The following is a 26,614-nucleotide window of genomic DNA, read 5'->3' on the forward strand; positions in this document are numbered from 1 at the left end:
CCTGAGACTCTAAAAGGACATGCACAAGTATAGGGCTGCTGCCAGCAGACCCATTTTACAAGAAATATTTTAAAGGAAGTTCTTCAGGCTTAAAGTAAGTGATCTCATCATTCGAATTCACACACACACATACACAAAGAGCAATGGTAAGGTAATCATGTAATTATAAAACACAGTGTAAGTGTATAGTTCTGCTCCTTTCTTATCTAATTTAAAAACCCAATGTATAAAAAATACTATATAATTGTATTATTAGGCCTATAAAATATAGAAATGCAATATACTTGCCAATAACAACACAAAAGAGGTGGTGGGAGCAAAGATGTACTGGGCTAAAGAAATGGCACCAGATAACTCAAAACCACAGGAACAAAGGAAGAGAACCAGAAATGGTAAATGAGAAGGTTACTATAACAAATACTATGAAGTGTGTGTGTGTGTGTATATATATATATATATATATATATATATATATATACTGTATATATGTACACGTTTATATATAGTGTGTGTATGTGTACTCGCATCTCCCTTTGTTTCTCTAAAAGACATAAAATTATATAACTACAATGATGTATTAATGAGTTTACAAACATATAAATATAATATGTATAACAATAATGCCACAAAAAAGAAAAAAGAATAAAACTATAGATAAGTAACATTTCTCTGTCTTCTGGAATTAAGTATAAACCAAAAGTAGATTCTAATAAATTAAGATGTATATAGTAATATACATACAATGAAATTATATCCAGTCATGAAAAGGACTGAAGTTCTGATACCTGCTACAACACGAATGAATCTTGAAAACTTATGCGGCCCTGGCTGGTTGGCTCAGTGGTAGAGCGTTGCCCAGCGTGTGGAAATCCTGGGTTCAATTCCTGGTCAGGGCACACAGGAGAAGCGCCTATCTGCTTCTCCACCTCTCCACCTCTCCCCCTCTCGCTCTTCCCTCCCCCCCCTCTCTTTCTCTCTCTCTCTCCCTCTCCTCCTCTCCTCCTCTCCTCCTGCAGCCATGGATTGATTAGAGTGAGTTGGCCCAGGCCCCCATGTCAGGTGCTAAAAAAAATGGCTCTGGTTGCAATGGAGCAAGGGCCCTAGATGGGCAGAGCATCGCCCACTAGTGGGCTTGCTGGGTGGATTACGGTCAGGGCACATGTGGGAGTCTGTCTCTGACTTCCCTCCTCTTACTGAAAAAAGAAAGAAAAAAAGAGAGAAAGAGAGAAAGAGAGAGAAAGACATAAAGAAAGAGAAAGAAAGAAAGAAAGAAAGAAAGAAAGAAAGAAAGAAAGAAAGAAAGAAAGAAAGAAAGAAAGAATTATGCAAAGTAAAATAAGCCAGAAGTAAAAGACAAAATATTGTATAATTCCACTTATATGAAAAGGCAAAGTCAGAGAGAGGGGTAGCAGATTAGAGATTATCAGGCATAGAGGAAGGGGGAGTTATTGCTTGTGGGTACGGAGTTTCTGTTTGGATTGATTAAAAGAAAGGTGATAGATAGTGGTGATGGTTACACAACAGTATGAATGTAATAATACCACTAAATGGTACACCGAAAATGGCAAGGTTTATGTTATGTGTATTTTAACACAATTTTAAAAAAGATATGTGGTAAGCCCTGACCAGGTAGCTCAGTTGATTAGAGCATCATCCTGATATGCCAAGGTTATGGGTTCAATCCCTGGTCAAGGTACATACAAGAAGCAACCAATGAATGCACAACTAAATGGAACAACTAATCGATCCCTCTCTCTCTCTCTCTCAAATCAATCAAAATATATTTTTAAATTTAATGTTTATAAAATGTTTATGGCAAGTCCTAGAGTACCCACTCAATTTTTTTTAAACAGTGGAAATATCATTAAAGAAATTAAATATATTACATTAGAAAATATTCACTCAATGCAATAGAAAGCAGTAAAGAAGGAATAAAGGAACAAAAAAGACATTATCTATCTATATATATTTATATATAGATAAATGAAACCAATACCAAATAAATACATTACAAGAAAGGAATGCTACAGACCAGTATCTGTCAGAAACGTAGATGCAAAACTCTCAACAAAAATATTGTCAAACCAACCCAACAATGTATAAAGAAAGTTACACACCATGACCAAGTGGGATTTATTTCAGGAATAAAAGACTCGTTCAGCAATCAGAAATCATTACTGTAATCTGCCATGTCAACAGGCTAAAAAGAAAAAAAACCATCTGATCAAATTATTGATGCACGCCACGACCAGCTCAGCCGTGGGCGTGCACGAAAGGAAGGCGCTGCTGAACTTAAGAAAAAACACACACAAGACACAACACACAGAAAAGATGGATAGAGGGGATTCCAGCCTCTAGGACTGAGGGCCCAGCTCACTGCAGTCTCATTATATTTATTTGTGTTTTTGCTCATCAAACAAATTAGCAGAGCCTGGGTCAAATTAGCCTAGAATGGATTCAGGTGCAGAGAAGGATGATTAATGTCTTTCAGGTATGCAGGAAAAGGCTACAGGGATCAGCTGTTTCCTTTAAACAATCTTATCCGTGCTTGCTGGGGCAGCGTTCTGCCCCCACAGGACTTGGCGATCCAAAGTCCGCACCAAAGACTTGTCTCAGGACCAAAGTCTAACTCCCAGCCATTTTCCTACAGATGCAGAAAAAGAACTTAACAAAATCCAACATCCATTCATGAACACCTATTCATGACCAAAACAAAAAACAAATAAATTGTCAGCAATTGAGGAATAAAAAAAATTTACAATATCAGAGCTAACATCAGACTTACTGGTATGAAACAGGAAGCTTTTCCTAATATTGGAAATGAGGCAAGAATGTCACTTCTTTTTTAGCATCTTACTAGAACCACTATTTAGTGCATAAGACAAGAAAAGAAACAAAAGGTACACATATTGGAAAGAATGAATTAAAAACTGTCTTTGTTTGCAAATTACATGACTGTCTATGTAGAAAATCTCAAGGAATTAACAAAAAATAATTCAAGAAATTAATAAATAATTATGGCAAATTTGCATGATACAAAATTAATATTAAAAAGTCAATTGCGCCCTGGCCGGTTGGCTCAGCGGTAGAGTGTCGGCCTGGCATGCGGGGTACCTGGGTTCGATTCCCAGCCAGGGCACATAGGAGAAGCGCCCATTTGCTTCTCCACCCCCCCCCCTTCCTCTTTGTCTCTCTCTTCCCTTCCCGCAGTCAAGGCTCCATTGGAGCAAAGATGGCCCGGGCGCTGGGGATGGCTCCTTGGCCTCTGCCCCAGGCGCTGGAGTGGCTCTGGTCTCGGCAGAGCGACGCCCAGGAGGGGCAGAGTATCGCCCCCTGGTGGGCGTGCTGGGTGGATCCCGGTCGGGCGCATGCGGGAGTCTGTCTGTCTCCCCGTTTCCAGCTTCAGAAAAATACAAAAAAAAAAAAAAAAGTCAATTGCTGGCCCTGGCCATTTGGCTCAGTGGTAGAGCGTCAGCCTGGCATGCAGGAGTCCCAGGTTCAATTCCCAGCCAGGGCACACAGGAGAGGCGCCCATCTGCTTCTCCACCCCTCCCCCTCTCCTTCCTCTCTGTCTCTCTCTTCACCTCCCACAGCCAAGGCTCCACTGGAGCAAAGTTGGCCCGGGCACTGAGGATGGCTCCATGGCCTCTGCCTCAGGTGCTAGAATGGTTCTGGTCGCAACAGAGCAACGCCCCAGATGAGAAGAGCATCGCCCCCGCCCCCATCGTGCCGGGTGGATCCCGGTCGGGCGCATGTGGGAGTCTGTCTGACTGCCTCCCCGTTTCCAACTTCAGAAAAATACAAAAAAAAAAAAAAGTCAATTGCTGCCCTGGCCAGATAGCTCAATTGGTTCCGTTAGACTAGAGCATCATCTGGAAGCACAGAGGTTGCCAGTTTGATCCCTGATCAGGGCACATACAGAAACAGTTTGATGTTCCTGTCTCTTTCTCTCTTTCTTTCTCTCTCTCTCTCTCTCTCTCTCTCTCTCCCTCCCTTCCTCTCTCACTGAAATAAAAAAATAAATTTTTTTTTTTTTTGGTGACAGAGACAGAGAGAGTCAGAGAGAGGGACAGATAGCGACAGACAGGAAGGGAGAGAGATGAGAAGCATCAATTCTTTGTTGCAGCACCTTAGTTGTTCATTGATTGCTTACTCTTATGTGCCTTGACCATGGGCCTTCAGCAGAACCTTGCTCGAGCCAGCGACCTTGAGCTCAAGCTTGTGAGCTTTGCTCAAACCAGATGAGCCCGCACTCAAGCTGGCAACTTCGGGGTCTCGAACCTGGGTCCTTGGCATCCCAGTCCAATGCTCTATCCACTGCGCTACTGCTAGGTCAGGCAAAAAATAAAACTTTTTTAAAAACTCAGTTGCTTTCCTATGCACCAGCAATGAACAATTGGAATTTGAAATTTAAAACACAATATCATTTATAATAGCACCCCCCAAAAATGAAATGCTTAAGCATAAATCTAACAAAACAGGTATAAGATCTATATGCAGAGAGCTATTCAACTTGGATGGAAGAAATCAAGAATATTTCAATAAATGGAGAGATATCCCATGTTCATGGATTAGGAGATTCAGTATGTTTGTTAGGCTGACAATTCTCCTCAACCTAATCTATAGATTCAATGCAATCCCAAACATATCTCAGCAAGCTATTTTGTGGATATTAACAAACTGATTCTAAAGTCTATATAGAAAGGCAAAAGATTCAGAGTAGCCAACACAATACCAAAGAAAACTTAAGACTGATACCACCAGACTTAAAGACTTAATAGAAAGCTACAGTGATAAAGACAGCATGATATTGGTGAAAGAACACATATAAAGACCAATATAATAGGATAGAGGCCACAAACAGATCCACACCAATACAGTCAACTGATCTTTGACAAAGGAACAAAGGCAATTTAATGGAGAAAGGATAGTTTTTTAAACAATATGCAAAACAGTGAATTAAAGAAACCTTAAATCTATGGAATATTATAAAAATTAACTCAAAATGGACCATAGACTTAAGTATAAAACACAATACTGTAAAACTTCTGAAAAAAGGATATACAAGAAAATCTATATAACTTTGGATTTGGGAATGAGTTTTTAAATATAACATCAAAAGCATAATCCGTGAAAGAAAAAACTGATAAGCCTGACTTAATTAAAATAAATCACTTTCGCTCTATGAACAATGCCATGAACAGAAGGGAAAGCGCTGCTCCGCCTCTGTAGTAGCCACAGCCTCGCTAGGAAACTCACTTTCACTTTAAACTCTAAGCAAAAGAAAAAAAGAGAGAGAGAATGAAAAGATAAGTCAGCCTGGGAGAAAACATTCGCAAAACATGTAGCTAATAAGAGGACTTATATCTAAAATATTCAAACAATACTTAAAACGCTACAATAAGAAAATAATCTAATTAAGAAACAGGCAGAGCCTGACCAGGTGGTGGCGCAGTGGATAGAGCATCGGACTGGGATGCGGAGGACCCAGGTTCGAGACCCCGGGGTCGCCGGCTTGAGCGCGGGCTCATCTGGTTTGAGCAAGAAGCCCACCAGCTTGGACCCAAGGTCCCTGGCTCCAGCAAGGGGTTGCTCCTTCTGCTGAAGGCCCGCAGTCAAGGCACATATGAGAAAGCAATCAATGAACAACTAAGAAGTCGCTACGCAACGAAAAACTAATGATTGATGCATCTCATCTCTCTCCGTTCCTGTCTGTCTGTCCCTGTCTATCTCTGCCTCTGTAAAAAAAAAAAAAAAAAAAAGAAACAGGCAGAAAATCTGGATAGACACCTCATCAGAGAAGATACACAGACAGCAAATAAACATGACAAAATGCTCAACATCATTTGACATCGGGCAATTTCAAGTTAAAACAAATTAACATATTAAAGCAACAATCCACATATTAGAATAGCTAAAAAAAAAATTTCTTGCTTACAATACTAACTGCTAAAACAGGATGCAGAGTAACGGGAACATCTTACTTATAGTTGGAATGAAAAATGGGGCCCTGGCCGGTTGGCTCAGCGGTAGAGCGTCGGCCTAGCGTGCGGAGGACCCGGGTTCGATTCCCGGCCAGGGCACACAGGAGAAGCGCCCATTTGCTTCTCCACCCCTCCGCCGGGCTTTCCTCTCTGTCTCTCTCTTCCCCTCCCGCAGCCAATGGCTCTGTGGCCTCTGCCTCAGGCGCTAGAGTGGCTCTGGTCGCAACATGGCAATGCCCAGGATGGTCAGAGCATCGCCCCCTGGTAGGCAAGAGCTTCGCCCCATGGTGGGAGTGCCGGGTGGATCCCGGTCAGGCGCATGCATGCGGGAGTCTGTCTGACTGTCTCTCCCTGTTTCCAGCTTCAGGAAAACACACACACACACACACAAAAGAAAGAAAAATGGTATAGCCACTTAGGAGGACAGTTTAGTACTATTTTACAAAGCGGAGTCTTACCACATAATCATACTCCTTGTATTTACCCAATTGATTTGAAACTTATGTCCAAAACCTGCATGTGAATGTTTATAGCAGCTTCATTCATAATCAATCAAAACATCCTTCAATAGGTACATCTCTATACAATGGAATATTATTCAGCAATACTGTATAAGGAAATGAGTAATCGAGTCACAAAAAGACATGGAGATCTTGAATGCATCTTGCTAAGTGAGGATGCAGTCTAAAAAGACTATATACTGTATGACTTCAGTATAAGACGTCCTAAAAAAGGGCAAAATTATTGTATAAAAACACTAAAATGATCAGTACTCGCCAGGTATTTGAGAAGGGGGGATGGATGAATAGCTGTAGCATAGGGTGATTTTTAGGGAAGTAAAACTATTATGTATGACACTGTTATATTAACTTACATGAAATTGTTTTGCCATAACCCAAAGACTTTATAGCAAACAGAATGAACCTTAATATATGCAATTAAAATAAATCATTTGGGTCTGACGGGTGGTGGTGCAGTGGATAGAGCATTGGCATGGGAGGCTGAGGACGCAGTTTGAGACCCTGAGGTCGTGGCTTGAGCACGGGTCACTGGCTTAAGCGTAGGATCACTGACATGACCCCATGGTCACTGGCTTGAGATTAAACGTTGCTGGCTTGAAGCCCAAAGTCCCTGGCTTGAGCACGGGTCACTGGCTTAAGCGTAGGATCACTGACATGATCCCATGGTCACTGGCTTGCGACTAAAGGTTGCTGGCTTGAAGCCCAAAGTCCCTGGCTTGAGCAAAGGGTCACTGGCTCGGCTGGAGCCCTCTAGTCAAGGCACGTATGAAAAAGCAATCAAATGAACTAAAGCGATGCAACTATGAATTGATGCTTCTCATCTCTCTCCCTTCTTGCCTGTCTATATGTCTCTGTTGTAAATAGGGCGGGGGATCCCAGGAAAGAATGCAGACCATAACAAGAGAATCTAATAATGTATTACAAATACATCAGCAACCTCATTGAAGGGAATGGGAGAAAAAGGTGCTAACCTAACTCTGGAAATGAGTGGAGCCTGTTAAGCCTAAAGGGAAAGGCACTATACTCCTCCTTGCAGTCTGGTCTAACAATTCAGATATTACTATTTAAGTATGCTGAAATCAAACAATTCAGTAACTCGATAGCGATGGTGGGAGCCAGGTTTCTTACTGTTTGGAGTAAAAATTTACCAATGATCTAGGGTAGGGGGCTAGAATGACCCATGTGGTAATGGATTAGAACTAGAGACAGGAAGAATTCTTGTTAATGTCAATACAGATGATTACATATAGAAATAGTTTTAGATGTGTGTATATGCATGGATTGCTATTCACATATACATATATTTCTTTGCTCTATCAGCTGAGAGGACTTAAAGAAAAGGAACCCCTAGTGATACCATATCTAGAAGTGAAAAGTTATGCCCTGCAACAATGACAAATGTTGGAGGGTTAAGAAAAGGAGTCAGGGCCCTGGGCGTTTGGCTCAGCGGTAGAGCATCGGCCTAGCGTGCGGAGGACCCAGGTTCGATTCCCGGCCAGGGCACACAGGAGAGGCGCCCATTTGCTTCTCCACCCCTCCGCCGCGCTTTCCTCTCTGTCTCTCTCTTCCCCTCCCGCAGCCAAGGCTCCATTGGAGCAAAGATGGCCCCGGGCGCTGGGAATGGCTCTGTGGCCTCTGCCCCAGGCGCTAGAGTGGCTCTGGTCGCAACATGGCGATGCCCAGGATGGGCAGAGCATCGCCCCCTGGTGGGCAGAGCGTCGCCCCTGGTGGGCGTGCCGGGTGGATCCCGGTCGGGCGCATGCGGGAGTCTGTCTGACTGTCTCTCCCTGTTTCCAGCTTCAGAAAAATGAAAAAAAAAAAAAAAAAAGGAGTCAGGAATGGTCCCGGCCTATCAGCAATGGTGCTGATACTCTAAAAACGGAAGAAAAAAGCCAGCAGAAGCAGGCTCACTGGCCTGAAGCTGAAGAGCAGCCCAGCTTGGTAAAAATGAAGACCTCGACACAGACTTCTCTAAGTCGACATTTTTACCCTTCTCAGTTCTTTACTTCTCCCATCTCTGTTCTGAAGACACCAGGACTCAGGACTTACCTCTGGGGAGCACCCTGCATGAAAGCCTGCTGCCATGGCCTTGGTGGGGTGTTTAGGTGTGTTGAGAATGAGCCAGTGCTAATGGAGGTGAAGATCATTGTATGCTGAGCACCAAGCAGCTTAGAAGTAGGTGACTGTGTGTGGTCACTGGACCCATTATTGAACAAACAGGCCACAGAAGCTGGCCCCTTAACATGCAAGAAGAGACTTTCTGGAAAGGTCTGCAAACACTTCAGTGGCTCTTCTGCTTGTAGGAGTGATCTCTCTCAGCCTAGGGCCATGTCCCAGGCGTGGGTTTAGGGAAGGTGGGATGCATACGGCCAGGTGGGCCCCAGCATGGGACACTGGTGAGTCAGGAAGCAAGGAGCAAACAAACGTAAAAAGTTCTGGAGCCACACTCAGTTCCCTCATCTTTATAAACAAGCCATCTGGGCCTGACCTGTGGTGGCGCAGTGGATAAAGCGTCGACCTGGAAATGCTGAGGTCGCCGGTTTGAAACCCTGGGCTTGCCTGGTCAAGGCACATATGGGAGTTGATGCTTCCAGCTCCCCCCTCCCCTGTCTCTCTCTCCTCTCTCTCTCTCTGTCTCTCTCTCTTCCTCTCTCTCTCCTCTCTAAAATGAATAAATAAAATAAATCTAAAAATTAAAAAAAAAAATATACAAGCCATCTGACTTCACTTGATGGTCAGGGAATCAATGAAATAATGTATGTTCAGGCGAGTGCTAGACCAGCAGTTCCCAAGTGCCATACGAGGACACCTGAGGGCTTCCTGAGACACTTTGAGAGAGTCTATGACGTCTTCCCTTTTCCAACTACTGTAGTATCTGGATCTGCGTGAGCTCAGAATTTCTTTGTAAACTTTCCTCTAGAACAGCTGATATGAGACTCCAACTGTCCTTTATGGAACCAAAGACGTTTATCAAAAATATAAAACCGGCCTGACCTGTGGTGGCACAGTGGATCAAGCGTCGACCTGGAATGCTGAAATCACGGGTTCAAAACCCTGGGCTTGCCCCGTCAAGGCACATATGGGAGTTGATGCTTCCTGCTCCTCCCCCCCTTCTCTCTCTCTCTCTCTCAATCTCTCTCTCTCTTCTCTAAAAAATGAATAAATAAATAAAAATAATTTTAAAAAATAAAATAAAACCATGTCACTATTCTTTTTTTTTGAAAAGTTATTTTTTCATTAAAGATGTCATTTGTATTAAAATGTAGTGGGTTTGCTATTTTTTTTAATATTTAATTTTTTTTTAAACAAGGACAGAGTCAGAGAGAGGGACAGATAGGGACAGACAGGAACGAAGAGAGATGAGAAGCATCAATCAATTTTTTGTTGCAACACCTTAGTTATTCATTGATTGCTTTCTCATATGTGCCTTGACCGGGGGCCTTGGGCAGACTGAATAACCCCTTGCTCTAGCCAGAGACCTTGGGGTCCAAGCTGGTGAGCTTTTTGCTAAAGCCAGATGAGCCAGCGCTCAAGCTGGCGATCTTGGGGTCTCGAACCTGAGTCCTCCGCATCCCAGTCCGACGCTCTATCCACTGCGACACCGTCTGGTCAGGCTAAATTTTTTTGTTTTAATTTCCCATACCGTAGTAATCAAGACACAAGGCTCTTAAGGGTCCTCAATAAGTTTTCTCGTGTAAAGGGGTCCTCAGACCAGTTTGGGAACCGCTGTGCTGAGCATACCAATCAATGGAAGGTGTTCTCATTCATTAGGAGCAACCTCCGAGGCAGACTTCAGGACCCCTTCCACAAAACATCTGCACGTTCATGATTAGCATTTGCGGGAGAGGTTCGTTCTTTTTTTTTTTTTCTGGGGCTGAGCGATCGAATGTCTTGTACCCATTTTCCGGTTCCCAGCAAGGACCTCCCACAGGGAGGCACAAGCAGAGAGTGACCCTCGCGGGGCGTCGGCGACCTTGGAAGACAGAGGTCGAGCCGGCGCGCGGGAAGCACATAGTACTCCAGGCCCGCCCAGGTTCCCGCCAGGAATCGGGGTCAGCGCACGCGGCCCGCGCGGCGGAGCCCGGCAGAGGGGCGGAGTAAAGGGAACCTGCACTCACAGCCTCAGCAGCGCCGCCACCGCCGCCGCTCCGCGCGCCGCCCTCAGCAGCAGACCTAGCGCCATCTTCCCGATGCGAGCGCCCCGCCCCCGCCAAGCCGTCCCCACTTAGCCCCGCCCGCACCACGCCCCGTCACTACTTGCAGACGTCGCCCCGCCCCTCAACACTTTTATCCCGCAATCTTGTTCGGGCCCCGCAAGCCATGCCACGCCCCAATTCTCCACGCCCCGCCCCTCCCTGCAAGCCACGCCCTCCCTGCTCTGTGCACTTGTCCGTGATCAGAACTTTCTTCCGGCTGTCACGGGCAGAGCCGCAGGTGTAAATGGGTGACCTTTTGTTGAGCAGGTTACCGGTAACTGAATCTAACTCTCTCTGGGCTTGTGGGCTTTTGAAAGCGGCTGTTGACCTTGCGTTTTCCAGCCAGAACATTTTCTAAGGATTTGTTGCTTTTGTTGTTAAAAATACTGCCTAAAGCCTGACCAGGCGGTGGCGCAGTGGGTAGAGCGTCGGACTGGGATGCGGAGGACCCAGGTTCAAGACCCCAAGGTCGCCAGCTTGAGCGCGGGCTCATCTGGTTTGAGCAAAAAGCTCACCGGCTTGGACCCAAGGTCACTGGCTCCAACAAGGGGTTGCTTGGTCTGCTGAAGGCCCGCAGTCAAGGCACATATGAGAAGCAATCAGTGAACAACTAAGGTGTTGCAATGCGCAATGAAAAACTAATGATTGATGCTTCTCATCTCTCTCCATTCCTGTCTGTCTGTCCCTGTCTATCCCTCTCTCTGACTCACTCTCTGTCTCTGTAAAAAAAAAAATAAATAAATAAAATTAAAAAAAAAAAATACTGCCTAAAAAGTTTGTGAGCGTCACCATATGCATCCTTTGGTTAACGGTTAATCCATTATGGGAAGCATATGCCAGTAATACGCAGCTTTCTGAGCCAGAGAAGTGCTTGCTGAAGACTCGGACAGCAAACACAGCCCTTCCCTGCAGCTCCGGCCAAGACTTCCAGCAAATGCAACTCCTGTGGCTCAAGTATTAAAACGGAGTTTACTAGCTGTGACTTTGGGCAAGTGACTGAAGTTCTCAGTGCTTCAGTTTCCTCGTCTATAAGATGGGAATATAACTAGTACTCACCTCATAGGGTTGTTTTAAAGATATATTGAGTTAATTAATATTAGATAAAGAGCTTAAAACCTTGCTTGGCCCAGAGCAAATGCTCAGTAGTGTTAATTACTTCTCATTAGTCTCATCACATCAGTTCTCTTCTTAAAACTCTTAGTGGCTTCCAATGACTTCCAACATCTTCACTAACACCCTGAAGGCTATACATGATCCGGCCTGGTGTCTTTTCGATCTTACCTCCGCCTCCCCCTGTCTTCTTTCTACGCTTTTTCAAGTTCACTAAGCCCCTCCCACTTCAGGGCCTTGGAACACTCTGTCGGCTATCCCCAGAAGGCTCATGGTTCCAGATTCTCATCTTCTGAGACATTTATCCTACCTGCCGCCTGTGCAATGGGGCCTGTGCAGATGACCCAAACTAAACTATCACCACCTCCTGTCCTGCCGCAAATCAGTTTCACTGTCACAGCAACCTGATCATTTCCATCACACCCCCCATCACAATGTTTATTTGTGGACTTACTTTCTTATTACAGTGTCCCTCGTCATATCGCGGTTCACTTTTCATGGTCTAATTGTATCGCGGACTTTAAAATTGTATATATCTAATTTTGTATTTTGGATTTTTCACTATATCGCAGGATTTTAGTAGGTTCAAGAGTGTAGAAAGTGTTTAAGAGCATAGGAAGTGTTTATAAGAGTGTGGGAAAGGTTTATAAGAGTGTGGGGAGGGTTTATAAAGCCTTAAAATGTATATAAATAATAAAATAAATATAAGGTCGCTACTTCGCGGATTTTCACCTATCACTGGGGGTACTGGAACCTAAACCCCGCGATAGAAGAGGGAGCACTGCATTGCTTTTGTCACAGTGGGAGGAATAGTTCTCAACATGGGGAGGGGACTGTCAATCAGGTGAGCTTTGGGAGTGCATTATTATCATTTAGGAAGTAGGCTAGGGATGTGTGGGCAGTCCCACTTAAAAAGGCTGTTAGTGCTCTGGTTTAGAAACACCATCAATAAAAACAGACTGTGAGCTCTTTGAGAACAAGGACCTGGTATATCTTGTCGTTGCTGTGTGCCCCTGGCTCAGTGACTTGTAACCAATAGGTATTTAATAAGTATAGGATGAAAATGTTCCACTATCCTCATTATAATTCTGAGAACTGCCATATAAGTAGTATTCCTTACTAAGAATGCCCTGACCCTTAAATCTTATTTGCTGATTCAATTTCTTTCAGATTCTGCTTGAAAAATTGTAGCTGTGCCCATTCTCACCAGGACTGTGTGGTTTTATTGAGCTTCTTCATGAGATTACAGACTAGCACGTTTTAAGAACTGTTTTCTAATGTTGTTTATAAAGCCATATAAAACTTTATCTACATAGAGTGTGGATTTCCAGAGGGTGAATTTCCAGATCTAATAGAGAAAAGGATCCAGAGTTTCTCCTTTGAGGCCAGTCAAATCTGTTTTTATTCACAGTCCTCAAAACTGAAAGGAAAATAAAGTATGTTTGCCCCAAGGGCATTAAACATGTGAAATTTATCAGGGTGAATAATTCTATGAGGCTCATTACCCAGTTGAGTTCAGCAATCTGGTGGGGTAAGAACCTGGCAGAGATCTGAGAAAGAAGGAAAGGAGCCAGAAATATGACATCTCTAGAGCACAATGGATTTGGGGTGGTGATGGTGGGTACCAGAAAAATCAACCAACACTGACAATTGCTGAAGCGGATGATGACTACCTGAGGTAGAGAAGGGTTTATTATGTGTTCCTTGACTTTGTGCATGTTGGAAAATATTCTTAATAAAAAATAAAAAAAAATGAATTCAACGAATGTGTTTCATAGAAATGGCCAGAGGCAAATTTACTCAGAGCCAATGGGGGTTAAGCTGCATGACCCCTGACTTGCATTGGCCTCTTCCAAGTGCCCACAAATGTGTTCACAGGGTCATTTGTTTTTGTAAACTGTACAAAGTAAGACATTTTAACCACCTCTAGTTAAGATGCTTTCTCTGCCTATTCTGACTGTCCCACTTTCAGAGTTCTTTTGTACTGGGTGGCATTGGAGTGACTGCAGCATTTTGGGGGTCCAGCTAAAGAGAAATTGAACCGGGTTGTATTGGGTTTAGGTTTAGTAGAATACATTTAAGTGATTTGCAATCACATATGTGTTTAGTATTGTTAGCAGCCCTGGTTTAGAAATGGCTTCCAGGAATACTACTACCTACTGGGCTGAATCACCTACATAAAGATATTAAAGGTCAGGGGTCATATTCCACTAACAATGTGCCCCTAGGGAACCTAGCACCAGAAGTATGTGACTCATAAAAGAGAAACAAAGTTTAAAATGTATGGAGCCTGAGACCATTGGTGGAAAATTCTTTACCATCAGATTGGTAAAACTGCAAACAGGGAGTTTCATTCTTGTCTATGTCTGGTCAACATAGAATCCCTCTCCTGTCTGAAATACACACTAATTGCATTGTGGTGGTTTTCCCATTGTTGACCTAACTCAGCTGCAGAACCACTTCTCCCAGAATTTTCTTGCCTGTGTGGGTCCAGATTGGAGTTGTTCACAAGAACCATTTGCGTAAGCTCTGAAACGCGTAGGTGAAGCAGCAGGTCGGCATAGGGAGTTAGGCGCGGCAGCCATGCGCACAGGTGTGTCTTGATCTGTGGGCTCACCATGTTGGCAAAGGCAGTCAGTGCTAACTTAATTTTGAGATGTGTACAGATCTTGTATATTCATATCTACCCTTTTAAAAAAAAATTCAAACAGATGTACCCATTTATTGACATGATTCCTGACCTCAAGAAGCTATCTGAATGAAATCCCGACAAATGCTACAACATGGATGAACAACCTTGAGGACATCGTGCTAAGTTAAGTAAACCAGGCACACACACATAAATTCCACTTATTTGAGTTTCCTGGAGCAGTCAAATTCATAGAGACAGAAGGAGAATGGGGGTAGCCAGGGGTTTGGCAGAAGGAAAAATAGGGAGTTATTGCTTAATGCGTACAGAGTTTCAGTTATAAGATGAAAGAATTCTGGAGATGGATGGTGTGATTGTTGTACAACAATGTGAATGTACTTTATGCCACTGAATGTACATTTCACATGGTTAAAATAATAAATTTGGCCCTGGCCGTTTGGCTCAGTGGTACAGCATCGCCCCTATGGATGTCCTGGGTTCAATTCCTAGTCAAGGCACACAGGAGAAGTGACCATCTGCTTTTCCACCCCTCCCTCTTCTCTCTCTTTTCCTCTCTCTCTCTTCCCCTCTCTCTCTCTTCCCCCCTCTCTCTCTTCCCCCCTCTCTCTCTCCCCCCTCTCTCTCTTCCCCTACCACAGCCGTGGCTCAATTGGTTGGAGCAAGTTGGCCTTTGGCACTGAAGATGGTTCCATGGCCTCTGCCTCAGGCACTAAAAAAATGGCTGTTGCTGAGCAAGGGAGCAATGGCCCCAGATAAGCAGACCATCGCCCCCTAGTGGGCTTTCTGGGTGGATCCAATTGAGTTGCGTGCGGTAGTCTGTCTCTCTGCCTCCTCTCCTCTGACTAAAAATAAAAATAAGTAATAAATTTGATATTATATATATTTTACCACAAAAGAAAAAGGACTTTAAAAAGAAGCTATCAGTCTAGTGAAAAAGGCAGACAGGTAAATGGGAAAAATGGACGGGTGCTGAGGTCTACTGGTGACATGGGGAGAGGGGATATGGAAGCAGCAGAAAGGATGCCGCCCGCTCTTCCTGCTGCGTGAGAGGGGAAGGGAACGAGGGGGTTTTGAGAGAAGGCGACAGCCGCCAGGACTTGGAGGGTGGGTCTGAAAGTGTTAGGGGAAGAGTGGAGCAAGCAGAGAGCACAGCAGCTGAAAGGACTATCTGGAGTCAGACTATAAACCACCCCAGTGTGTAAGTTTCAACAATGGTTTCCCTAAAAAAATACAGGTCTGAATAGAAACGTGTTACATTGTTATCACTCTCACTGTTAATCTCAAAAATACAGTATTGTGCTTTTGTATTGGCTCGGCTACACTTTTGGGGAATAGTCACACCCAAGGAGATATTAGATAAGAATATCTTATCAATTCACAGTTACTATAACGTTTTTAAGCCTAAATAACTTAAATAACCATTTAAAGCAGTACTGATTAGGAAAATAAAGTTGCATTACTCTTTTGTTATGAACACCAAAGGCTCTTTATCATAATCTATTTTTTCCTTCCTTTTGGTGTCTGGCTGATGTAGGTTATTTTCACCGAAGCTGAGTCTCAAAGGCTGACAGGCCAGAGTCACTGATTTAAGACTTCAGAATGCTGCACTTAGAAAGAGGCATATTAGAAGTTCTGTGGAATGATTTTTCCACAGTGGCAGATAGAACTGCACTCTGAAATCATCCATGCCTCCCGCTGCTGTAATACAAAACCCTCGCGGCCCCTCAGCCTGGCAGGAGCTGGCTTTGATAACGTGACGGCTTATGTCTAGCCTTCTTGGGGAGAGAGGAGACGGTCTCTCAAATTTAGGCCAGATGCAGAATAATTAGCGGCCACATTGTGGACCTGGGCCTTAGCTTTTCTCTAAACTAAGGGAGTTAGACTAGTTAATCTGAAAGTTCCAAATACCGATTGTATAAATATAACTGAGACGTTTCTCTCGGCCTCCAAGACCGCGCGGCAGCTCCCCGCGGTGTCCGCAGGCAGAGGGCGCCCTCACGGCCCCTGGCTGCTCTTCCGACCCTTCTGCTGATTCACTCTCCTATTTTCCATAGCACTTATCCACTTCCAAATTACTAGGTAGCAGTCTTATGCGTGATGTCTTTGTCAAATATAAGCCCTACAAGAGTAGTGATTTCTGCCTGTTTTGTTCACTGATGAATCTCAAGCATCTGGAACAGTGCCTGGCACACCACAGATGCTCAAAACATATTTGTTAAACTCAAAAGTGTTGAATCTTCAGGGGTTCTCTGCCAAGATTATTCCTTACATAATCCCCCGTTATTTCAATTCACTTTGTATGTTCATAATTATCTTGCTCCCCAGCTGCTGCTTCTAATCACTTATGTAACAAACCCTCCAGCATGTCCCACCTGCTAATCCCAGAATTTGTGAATATGGTACTAGCAGGTGTTTTCAAATCTTAAAATAGATATTATCTTGGATTATCTGGGTGGGATCAATTCAGTCACAGGGTCCTTAGGAGAGCGAAACAGGAGGGGGAGAGTCAGAAGAACAAGATAGGACATGTAATTGAGGCTGGAGTGACAAGGGGCCATGAGCCAAGGAATGCAGGCAACCTCTAGAAGCAGGAAATGGGGAGGAAATGGCTTTCCCCCCGCAGCCCTGAAGACATCTTGATTTTATCACCATAAAAGTGATTTCACACTCTGACTTCCAAAACTGTGAGATAATAAAACTGTGTTGTTTTAAGCTATGAAGATTGTGTTAATTTATTATAAGTACAATAAGAAACCAATACCCCTTACAAGAGAAAACCTTCCCAAGAGCACTCCCACATACAAACGACTTCTTTTAAAGCAGGGGTCGGGAACCTATGGCTCACAAGCCAGATGTGGCTCTTTTGATGGCTGCATCTGGCTCGCAGACAAATCTTTAATAAAAAAAAATAATAACGTTAAAAATATAAAACATTCTCATGTATTACAATTCATTCATTTCCTACCGCTCATGTTCATGGTTGTGGGTGGCTGGAGCCAATCACACCTGTCCTCCAGGACAACACCAAATTTTTATGGGATAATGCTTAACATACCCGGTCGTTGTATGGCTCTCATGGAATTACATTTTAAAATATGTGGCGTTCATGGCTCTCTCAGCCAAAAAGTTTCCCGACCCCTGTTTTAAAGCCATGTATAAGTCCAAAGTGATACTATATCGTTAAAATGATGCCTGACCTGTGGTGGCGCAGTGGATAAAGCGTTGACCTGGAAATGCTGAGGTCGCCGGTTCAAAACCCTGGGCTTGCCTGGTCAAGGCACATATGGGAGTTGATGCTTCCAGCTCCTCCCCCCTTCTCTCTCTCTGTCTCTCTCTCCTCTCCCTCTCTCTTCTTTCTATAAATGAATAAATAAAATAAAATAAATTTAAAAAATATTAAAAAATAATAATAAAAAATAAAATGACCACAAGTGTCTGTGTCAGCATCAGAGAGAATCAACAACTTTTTGCTTTGGCCTTAGCCTCCTTCAGTTTGAAAATTTCTATAGAGAGCAGTGTCAGTGATTTTTCAAGAGAGAACTGGAGCCCTCTGTCATTTAAAAAGGATTCTCCACCCTTGAACCAATGAAATAGAGATGCAGAGCACTTACTATACCTGATATTATATTAAGCATTGATTTGTTCAGTGCCTGCCATTACAATCATTTTATTTGTTTATGATGTGTTACTTTCCATTGGAATACAAGCCCTATGAGGATGGGAACTAAGTTTACTTTGTTTACTACTATATTATCAAAGCCTAAAATGATGCTGGAGACACAGTAGATGCTAATAAATACTTGTTGAGTGAATGACTAAGAAGTTAACTTGTTAAGAAGATGCAGGAAATCATTCAGCAACACTTATCCTACCTCTCAGAAGAAACTTCTTATAGCAATCCAAATGCAGTTTTAAATGATGAGATTAAAAAAAAAAAAGGCAAGCAGCCCCAGGATGTCAGTTGTGATAGAAAGAAATTAAGAAGGTGATATGCATGTAGCCCCATGTTCATTGCAGCACTGTTCACAGTGGCCAAGACATGGAAACAACCAAAAAGCCCTTCAATAGAAGACTGGATAAAGAAGATGTGGCACATATACACTATGGAATACTACTCAGCCATAAGAAATGATGACATCAGATCATTTACAGCAAAATGGTGGGATCTTGATAACATTATAAGGAGTGAAATAAGTAAATCAGAAAAAAACAAGAACTACATGATTCCATACATTGGTGGAACATAAAAATGAGACTAAGAGACATGGACAAGAGTGTGGTGGTTACCAGGGGTGGGGGGAGGGAGGACATGGGAGGGAGGGAGGGAGAGAGTTAGGAGGAGGGGGAGGGGCACAGAGAACTAGATAGAGGGTGGCGGAGGACAATCTGACTTTGGGCGAGGGGTATGCAATATAATTTAATGACAAAATAACCTAGACATGTTTTCTTTGAATATATGTACCCTGATTTATTAATGTCATCCCATTACCATTAATAAAAAATAAATAAATAAATAAATAAATAAATAAATAAAAGAAGGTGATATGTAAGGATAAGAGTGAGTGTGACCTGACCAGGGGGTGGCGCAGTGGATAGAGCATCGGACTAGAACAAGGAAGACCCATGTTCTAAACCCTGAGGTCACTGGTTTGAGCGCAGGCTCACCAGCTTGAGCACAGGGTCGCTGGAATGAGTGTGGGATCATAGACATGACCTGTGGATGCTGGCTTGAGCCCAAAGGCCACTGGCTTAAGCCCAAGGTTGCTGGCTTGAGCAAGGGGTCACTTGCTCTGCTGTAGTCCACCTGGTCAAGGGACATATGAGAAAGCAATCAATGAACAACTAAGGAGCCACAATGAAGAATTGATGCTTCTCATCTCTCTCCTTTCCTGTCTGTCTGTCCCTATCTGTCCCTTTCTCTGACTCTCTGTCTCTGTCAAAAAAAAAAAAAAAAAGAGTGAGTGTGGAGGAGGCACAGGAGGTATAGCCAGGCTTCAGAAATGATTCCTTGGCTATTGACATATTGGGGAGGATGTTTGCCTACTAGGAATTTTGGTTATTAACTTACAGGGCTAGGGGAGAGGACCTGTCTTGGCCGCTACCAGGTAGCCCTATGAAAAGTCAGTAGTAACAACATGTGAAAAAACTAATAATCAATGTCATACACTGCATCAGTGTTTCTTTTCGCAAAATATTGGAAGATAAATTTAAATGTCCATCAACAAAGGAGCAATATTTTTAAAGTATAATACATGAAACAACAGAAAAATATAGAACTGTAAGAATAAAGACTATTTCCATGTACAAATGTAGAATAGGAGATACATTGTTGGGGAAAAAACAAAGCACAGAAAAATTATAAATTTTGTGTAAGAGTAAAATAAAAACGTGTTTTAGATATTCTTGTCAATCATTTGAAAATTCTGAAAGACTTAAAATAATACTGCTGATGACAAGGGTTACCTGTTGGGGGAGATAGAAACAGAGTGGAGAAAGGGATGGGAAAATGTTTACCATATCCCTTCTGAAATTAAAAATTTTTCAAACCACATATACGTATTACTTATTCAAAACACTAAATTTAAATCATATGGACAATAAGGTGAAGAACAGCTTTGTCCTTCATGAAGCTGTGGGTCCCTAACTCAACCGGACCCAGAGCACCCCTGCACCGTCTACATGCAGGGAGTGGGATACCATGTGAATACTGGATTTTTGTGCCTCGTGAGTTCTGCACCTTTTCTATATTCCATTTTGGATGAAAATCTCCTGAAGTCCCTGCCTGTGTTTTGCAGAGTGAGGTCCTAGCACCTTGCACAGTTGACAGTCTTCACAGCCTCTATGGTTGTGAGACTTGATGTGTGATGCTCAATGGTGGGATTTAGCTGGTTCATGCCAGTTCAGCAGATCCGATACCTAATTTTTTGTTGAGTCGACAAACCAGTTGTTGAAATGGCACTTGTAATCAGTATTCTCTCTAAGGTAGGCACCTGGGCAGCCGCCCAATGTGGGAATCACAAATTTACATTCATTCCTTACTCTTTTTTAACATTCATTTGTGCAACAGCATATTCTAAGCACCCAAAGTAATGTTCATTCCATCCACAGGTGAAAAAGATTGCAAGTGAGAACGCTAATCAAGAAGCAATATGGAGCCTGACCAGGCGGTGGCGCAGTGGATAGAGTGTGTGTCGGACTGGGATGCGGAGGACCCAGGTTCGAGACCCCAAGGTCTTCAGCTTGAGTGCGGGCTCATCTGGTGTGAGCAAAGCTCACCAGCTTGGACCCAAGGTCGCTGGCTTGAGCAAGGGTCTGCTGAAGGCCCACGGTCAAGGCACATATGAGAAAGCAATCAATGAACAACTAAGGTGTCGCAACGAAAAGCTGATGATTGATGCTTCTCATTTCTCTCCATTCCTGTCTGTCCCTATCTATTCCTCTCTCTGACTCTCCCTCTGTTTCTGTAAAAAAAAAAAAAAGCAGCAATATGAAAATATCTTAAATAACAGTTTTATTGAGTTTTTTGTCAGGTGCTATTTAATATTTTTCATTAATATTTTATAACTCTTTCTTTTAACATAATCTAGTTTTGTGTACCTTTTTTATTGTTCTTGTTTAAGTATTAAGTGCATGAAATAATAAACCACCTTTCAGTATATCACTTCTTTATACTTAAAATGATCATTAGGGCAGAGAACCGATTGTTAAATTATTTGAATCAGTTCACTGATGATGTTGAACTATATAATGAAGACTGGTTGGTCAAGACCCTCTGGGTTCTGTGGGATAATCTTTAATGTACCAGACAAAAAAAAATTGTTAACCAGCCTTATTGCTGACAATTTCCTATTATCGTGGTAGGGCAGACATTATTTGAAGATTATCCAGGCACTGACAAATCCCCTGGGCCCTGACAATCTCATTTACAAAAGAATAAAATCTGTTTATTGCTGATAATAGATGGCATGCCCTCAGGTTTGCTTGTACATAACATGTGCTTCGCTTTTTGTTTTTTCTTTTAGCAACAGGAGCCAAACTTGGATTCATCGTGATAAACTAGGCCTTTGGGACTTCATGTGATCTAATTGCTCTGAGCTGTTACTTAATCCCCATTTACTAAACCTCTGCACCCCTGCCCACAATGGCGTAAACAGCCTTGATCATAATGGTCCATCTACCAAAAAGCCTCATAATTATGTCTGTGGCTAAGATGCTCTGGTCACTCTTCCTCCTTTTTATTTGTTGCTCCAAGAATTATTAAAATGAAAGGACAGAACAAATCTTAAGCTTGTTGCTGTAATAAGCCAAACTCCCTGAATGCAAACTCCATTTATTCATTTGTCTTTGTATTCCCAACAACAGGTACAGGAGCTAATACACAGTAAATTCTTAAAATTCATTGTGAGATTGCCTTGGTCATAAATCATCATGATTTCTCTGATAAAATGTTCTCAGATATCTAAATTTTAGTTGACTATATTTGGAAACACAAATAAAGATTAATTTAAACTAGACCTATAATTCCTTTTGATTTATAAGAATTAAATGCTATCCACCAAATTTCAAAACAATGCATATTGTTAGTATTGACCCTTACCCATAATATTGCAACAAATGTGATTATTTTTTCAAGTATCGCTGCACAAGAAAAAAATTGTAAGCATAAGTGAATATTTTCCTTAGCGAGATTGGCCTGACCCTTGGTCGTGGGACTACTACCTTTGGTAAACTGCAGATGCAATTCCACTGCACGGGCTCAGACTCAGAGGAAGCTGCAGGCACCTCTGCACTTTGTGTGCTACTCGAGGGTCCCTTAGGACCAGCCAGGTAGAGACGGCATCACTGGGATCCAAACCCATCCCTTCCCATCTCTAATTTTTTCCATTTGAAATATCTGTCTAATGAAACAATACATTAGCCATATAATTCCCAGTGTTCAAATAAGACCCCTATCAAAGGTTTTGTCATTAGTTTCCTAAAAATTAGAGTTTTAGAATTCCTCAGATGAAAGGCCAAACTGTTAAATCTCTCTCTCTCTCTTTTTTTTTAAAATTCTTTTTATTCATTTTTAGAGAGGAGGGAGAGAGAGAGAAAGAGAAAGAGCAAGAGTAGCGGGGAGGAGCAGGAAGCATCAACTTCCATATGTGCCTTGACCAGGCAAGCCCAGGGTTTTGAACCGGCGACCTCAGCATTCCAGGTAGACGGTTTATACACTGCGCCACCACAGGTCAGGCACTCTCTCTCTCTTTTTAAAATCACATTTAGTATTATTTAGATAATAATATATGTTCATTATAGACAAATTGGAGTATGTGAAAAATCACTAGAAACATGGGGGAAAGTTAATACTCAAAGGTAATTGTTAATATTCTGATATCTTCCTTATAGACATGTTCTTATGCATTTTTCTGGTGTATATATGTATTTATTTTTCTGGTGTATTTATGTATATATCTTTCTCTCTCCATAGATAGATAGGAGTATTTATATATATTATACACATACACACACACAAAGAAAAATGATATTACGTATCCATATGGTTTTGCAACTTGCTTTTTCTTCTGAAGTAAATCACTGAAACATATTTTACTTAATACTATATTGTAAAACTACAATACACATGGAGATATTCAGACTTTGGTGGACAAGGAAAGAAATGAAATATATATGTAAAAATACTAAAGATAAATTTAAGAAGAGGTCCTATGGAAGCTGTGAACATGAGTTCAGAGTATTAGGAAATTATATAGTTTCTTCTAATTTGGACATCTTCACTCAGGTAAACTTTGAAAAATCTTTTTCACACATAATCTTTTCATAGGAATACAGCTGGGAAATTCTATTGTCATGCAGTCCTAAGCTTAAACTTTGCAAAATCTAGTTTTTGCTGCTTCTTTTTCTTCTTCTTCTTTCTTTAAGCCTTTTAATTTAACTTATTGACCCAAGTATTTTTGCTATAGCCACTGCTAGGATCAAATCATTATACATACTTTTCAAAACTATTTCTTTAACATGAGGTTAAACGAATGTGAAATTTGAGGAAGCTATAAATAGACTGAAATCTAGAACAATCTGATCTACTCTAAAGTTTTATAACAAGTATGCTGGCTACAGAGAGAATGAAGAGCTTTTTACTCTCCAGCCAGAGAAACCACACACACACAAAAAGTGAAAAGAAAAAAAACAACTATCTCTTTCTTATTTCTGTATTCAACCTCTCAATACACACAAAGAAAATGGGAAAGGATTCAAGTCAATCTAACAAAAATAAACTGTTGCCATTGTTTACTGAGAAAATAAATCCTTGAGATTTTTTCCCCCCAAGAAACTATTGTAAAAATTGTATGAAGATCTCTGGCTTACAATTTATGATCTCTGGCTTAGTGTATTTCCTAGAAGAACTTTTGTTTAACATTTGTTTATTTTGTAAAAACTACCAATAACAAGTGGGCCCATAAATTCTTTTCTGTTTTTTTGTGTGGTGGGAAAGCAGGAGACAGGCTAAGTATGGTCTGCAGTTGGACTACAGTTTTCTTGTCAGACTCTGGTGGACAAGAAAAGAAATGAAATATATATGTAAAAATACTAAAGATAAATTTAAGAGGAGGTCCTATGGAAGCTGTGAACATGAGTTCAGAGTATTAGGAAATTATATAGTGTCTTCTTTTTTTATTTTATTTTATTTTTTTTATTTTTTTTTAGAAATACTTTTTTTTAAGATTTGTACTATTCATTTTTAACAATTTTTAAAATTTTTTTTAATTTATTCATTTTTAGAGAGGAGAGAGAGACCGAGAGAGAGGAGAGAAAGACAGAGAGAAGGGGGGGAGGAGCAGGAAGCATCAACTCCCATATGTGCCTTGACCAGGCAAGCCCAGGGTTTCGAACCAGCGACCTCAGCATTTCCAGGTCGATGCTTTATCCACTGTGCCACCACAGGTCAGGCTATATAGTTTCTTCTAATTCGGACATTTCCACTCAGGAAATGTCCTGAGTGGACATTAGTCTTGTCCAGTTTCTAGAAGATTCCCAAGGTCCATTAACTGCATCCCAGTTGAACAGCCCAAAGTGAGGGGCTTGGGTTGGATGAATGGATCAAAACCAGACCATGGAAGACTTTGACACCCAGGCAGTGGCGACTAGACTATCTGTGGTAGATTTGGTTGATGACTCCAGTTCTTCCTGTGTCTCTTTACCCTCCCCCTTCCATAGGTTCAGTGTCTATTTCCTTGTCCCTTCACTTGGAGCTTGGCCAGTGACTCTGTGTCCATTATAAGGCCTCCCATGTTTCTGCCATCCCCATGAGACAAGCAAAGCCCACCATGGGGAGGAGGAGGAGAGACGATGGAGCAGGGCTGCCCTGCAGACCTGCAGTGGGAAGCAAAGCTGCCCTTAGCTGGAAGCAGAGCCTCCAGCCAGCCAAGATCAGCTGAGCCTCAGCTGGCTCATAAACACTGGCCACTAGGAAATAGCTATGGTCGAAACCTCTGAGTTTTGGAGTGCTCTGCTACGCAGAATTATTGTGGTAATACTAACTGATACGTGCTTTTAAACAGAAAGGATCATGACTTTAAAAAAATCCCGTATAAAACAAAACGCAACAAACAAGACAAACAAACTCATAGATACAGATACCAGAATGGTGATCGTCAGAGGGGCAGGGGCGGGGGAGGATGAAGAGGGTCAATGGGGTAAATATATGGTGATGAAAGGAGACTGGACTTTGAGTGGTGAGCACACCATGGAATATACAGACAAGCAAAGCAAAGGTGTATAAAGTTGTACAGCTGAATTTATCTAATGTTATTAACCAATGTTACCCCAATACATTAAAAAAGGGGAAACCTGCACTTCAGGGAGTTTGATGCGTGGTTGTGTACAGGGTGGATAAGGTGGGGAACAGACGGTATAGCAGTCCAGATGTCAGACGGTCTGCCCATGAGCACGTGAGCAGACAGTAGGTAGAAAAGGAACAGGAAGAAGAAGGAAGAGATTGACCAAGGACTGGCCATGAGATGAAAGAAAAGGCTGGACTGATGGAAGAGGACAGCAAATTTTCACACATGGGCGATGGAAGAAATGGCAATAACTTTTGGAGACTTTGGACTTTAGACAGGATTTTAGGAAAAATGGTGAGCTTTTTTTGTGCTGTGGTGGGTATAAAGCAACAGCAGTACAACAGTTGTGGCACAGCGGGTGTGGTGTAGTGGAAAGAGCTCCAGCTTTAACGTAGACAGACCAGAGTGCTGATGCCGGTCTGGCCTCCTGCAGGGCGTGGGCTCTTCCCGGTAATGTAAACTCTCTGAGCCTAGTGTCCTTTTCTGTAACAAGTCTCAGGGTGGCGGGGATTGTGGTAACATGTCTGGGTGAGGTGGACACCTGTGGGAGTTTGGTCTGCCCAGCACCTTTCTTTTGGGGAATGCCCTTCTGGGAGTTGGTGGGGCTGCCATTCACATGACCATCTTCTCTGCCACCATAACTGATCCAGGGCAGGCACGTGAGCCAATCTGGCAATGAGAGTACATTTTGGGGTGATGGGTATGACTGGTGAGAAAGGGGTGTCTTTTAACATCAAAAGCAGGAAGCGCACTATAAGCCTGATAATATTGCCATCTAGGCTGCTTTGGGGAGAGAGGTAACAGGTAACAGAGAAACGCCGACATGAGAGATGTAGAAAGAGAGAGGAAGAGTGAGAACCTTAACGATATGAGTCAACATGTGTGTGTGTATATAGTCTGAGTTGAGTGTTTGACTCAGGAAACCAAGAGTCCTAATTCAACAGGTATCCAGCACGTAGCCTTGCTGGACTAGTGCTCCAGCAAGAGCTATCACCTCTGGCCTGACCAGGCGGTGACACAGTGGATAGAGCATCAGACTGGGATACAGAGGACCCAAGTTTGAATCCTCCAGGTCACTGGCTTGAGCACAGGCTCATCCGTCTTGAGCGCGGGCTCACCAGCTTGAGCGCAGGGTTGCTTGCTTGAGCGTGGGATCATAGACATAACCCCTTGGTCACTGGCTTGAGCCCAAAGGTCACTGGTTTGAAGCCCAAGATCACTGGCTTGAGCAAGGGGTCATTCACTCTGCTGGAGCCACCCAGTCATAGCACATATGAGAAAGCAATCAATGAATAATTAAGGTGCCACAACA

The 26,614-nt window shown here is 42.5% G+C and overlaps 1 protein-coding gene across 2 annotated transcripts in view; it reads right to left on the bottom strand.

The window, feature by feature from the left end:
• The window catches only part of CLYBL (citramalyl-CoA lyase), a 270,259-nt gene extending 259,529 nt beyond the window's left edge, over nt 1–10,730 (bottom strand). For both annotated transcript variants that reach the window (XM_066236156.1, XM_066236155.1), the window contains exon 1: nt 10,624–10,730. In XM_066236156.1, coding sequence (XP_066092253.1) covers nt 10,624–10,688 — 65 coding nt within the window. In that variant the 5' untranslated portion in view covers nt 10,689–10,730. The remainder of the gene's footprint in view (nt 1–10,623) is intronic.
• Between the last annotated feature and the right edge of the window lie 15,884 nt (nt 10,731–26,614).

Source organism: Saccopteryx bilineata, chromosome 6 (assembly GCF_036850765.1).
Source record: "Saccopteryx bilineata isolate mSacBil1 chromosome 6, mSacBil1_pri_phased_curated, whole genome shotgun sequence".
NCBI lineage: Eukaryota > Metazoa > Chordata > Mammalia > Chiroptera > Emballonuridae > Saccopteryx > Saccopteryx bilineata.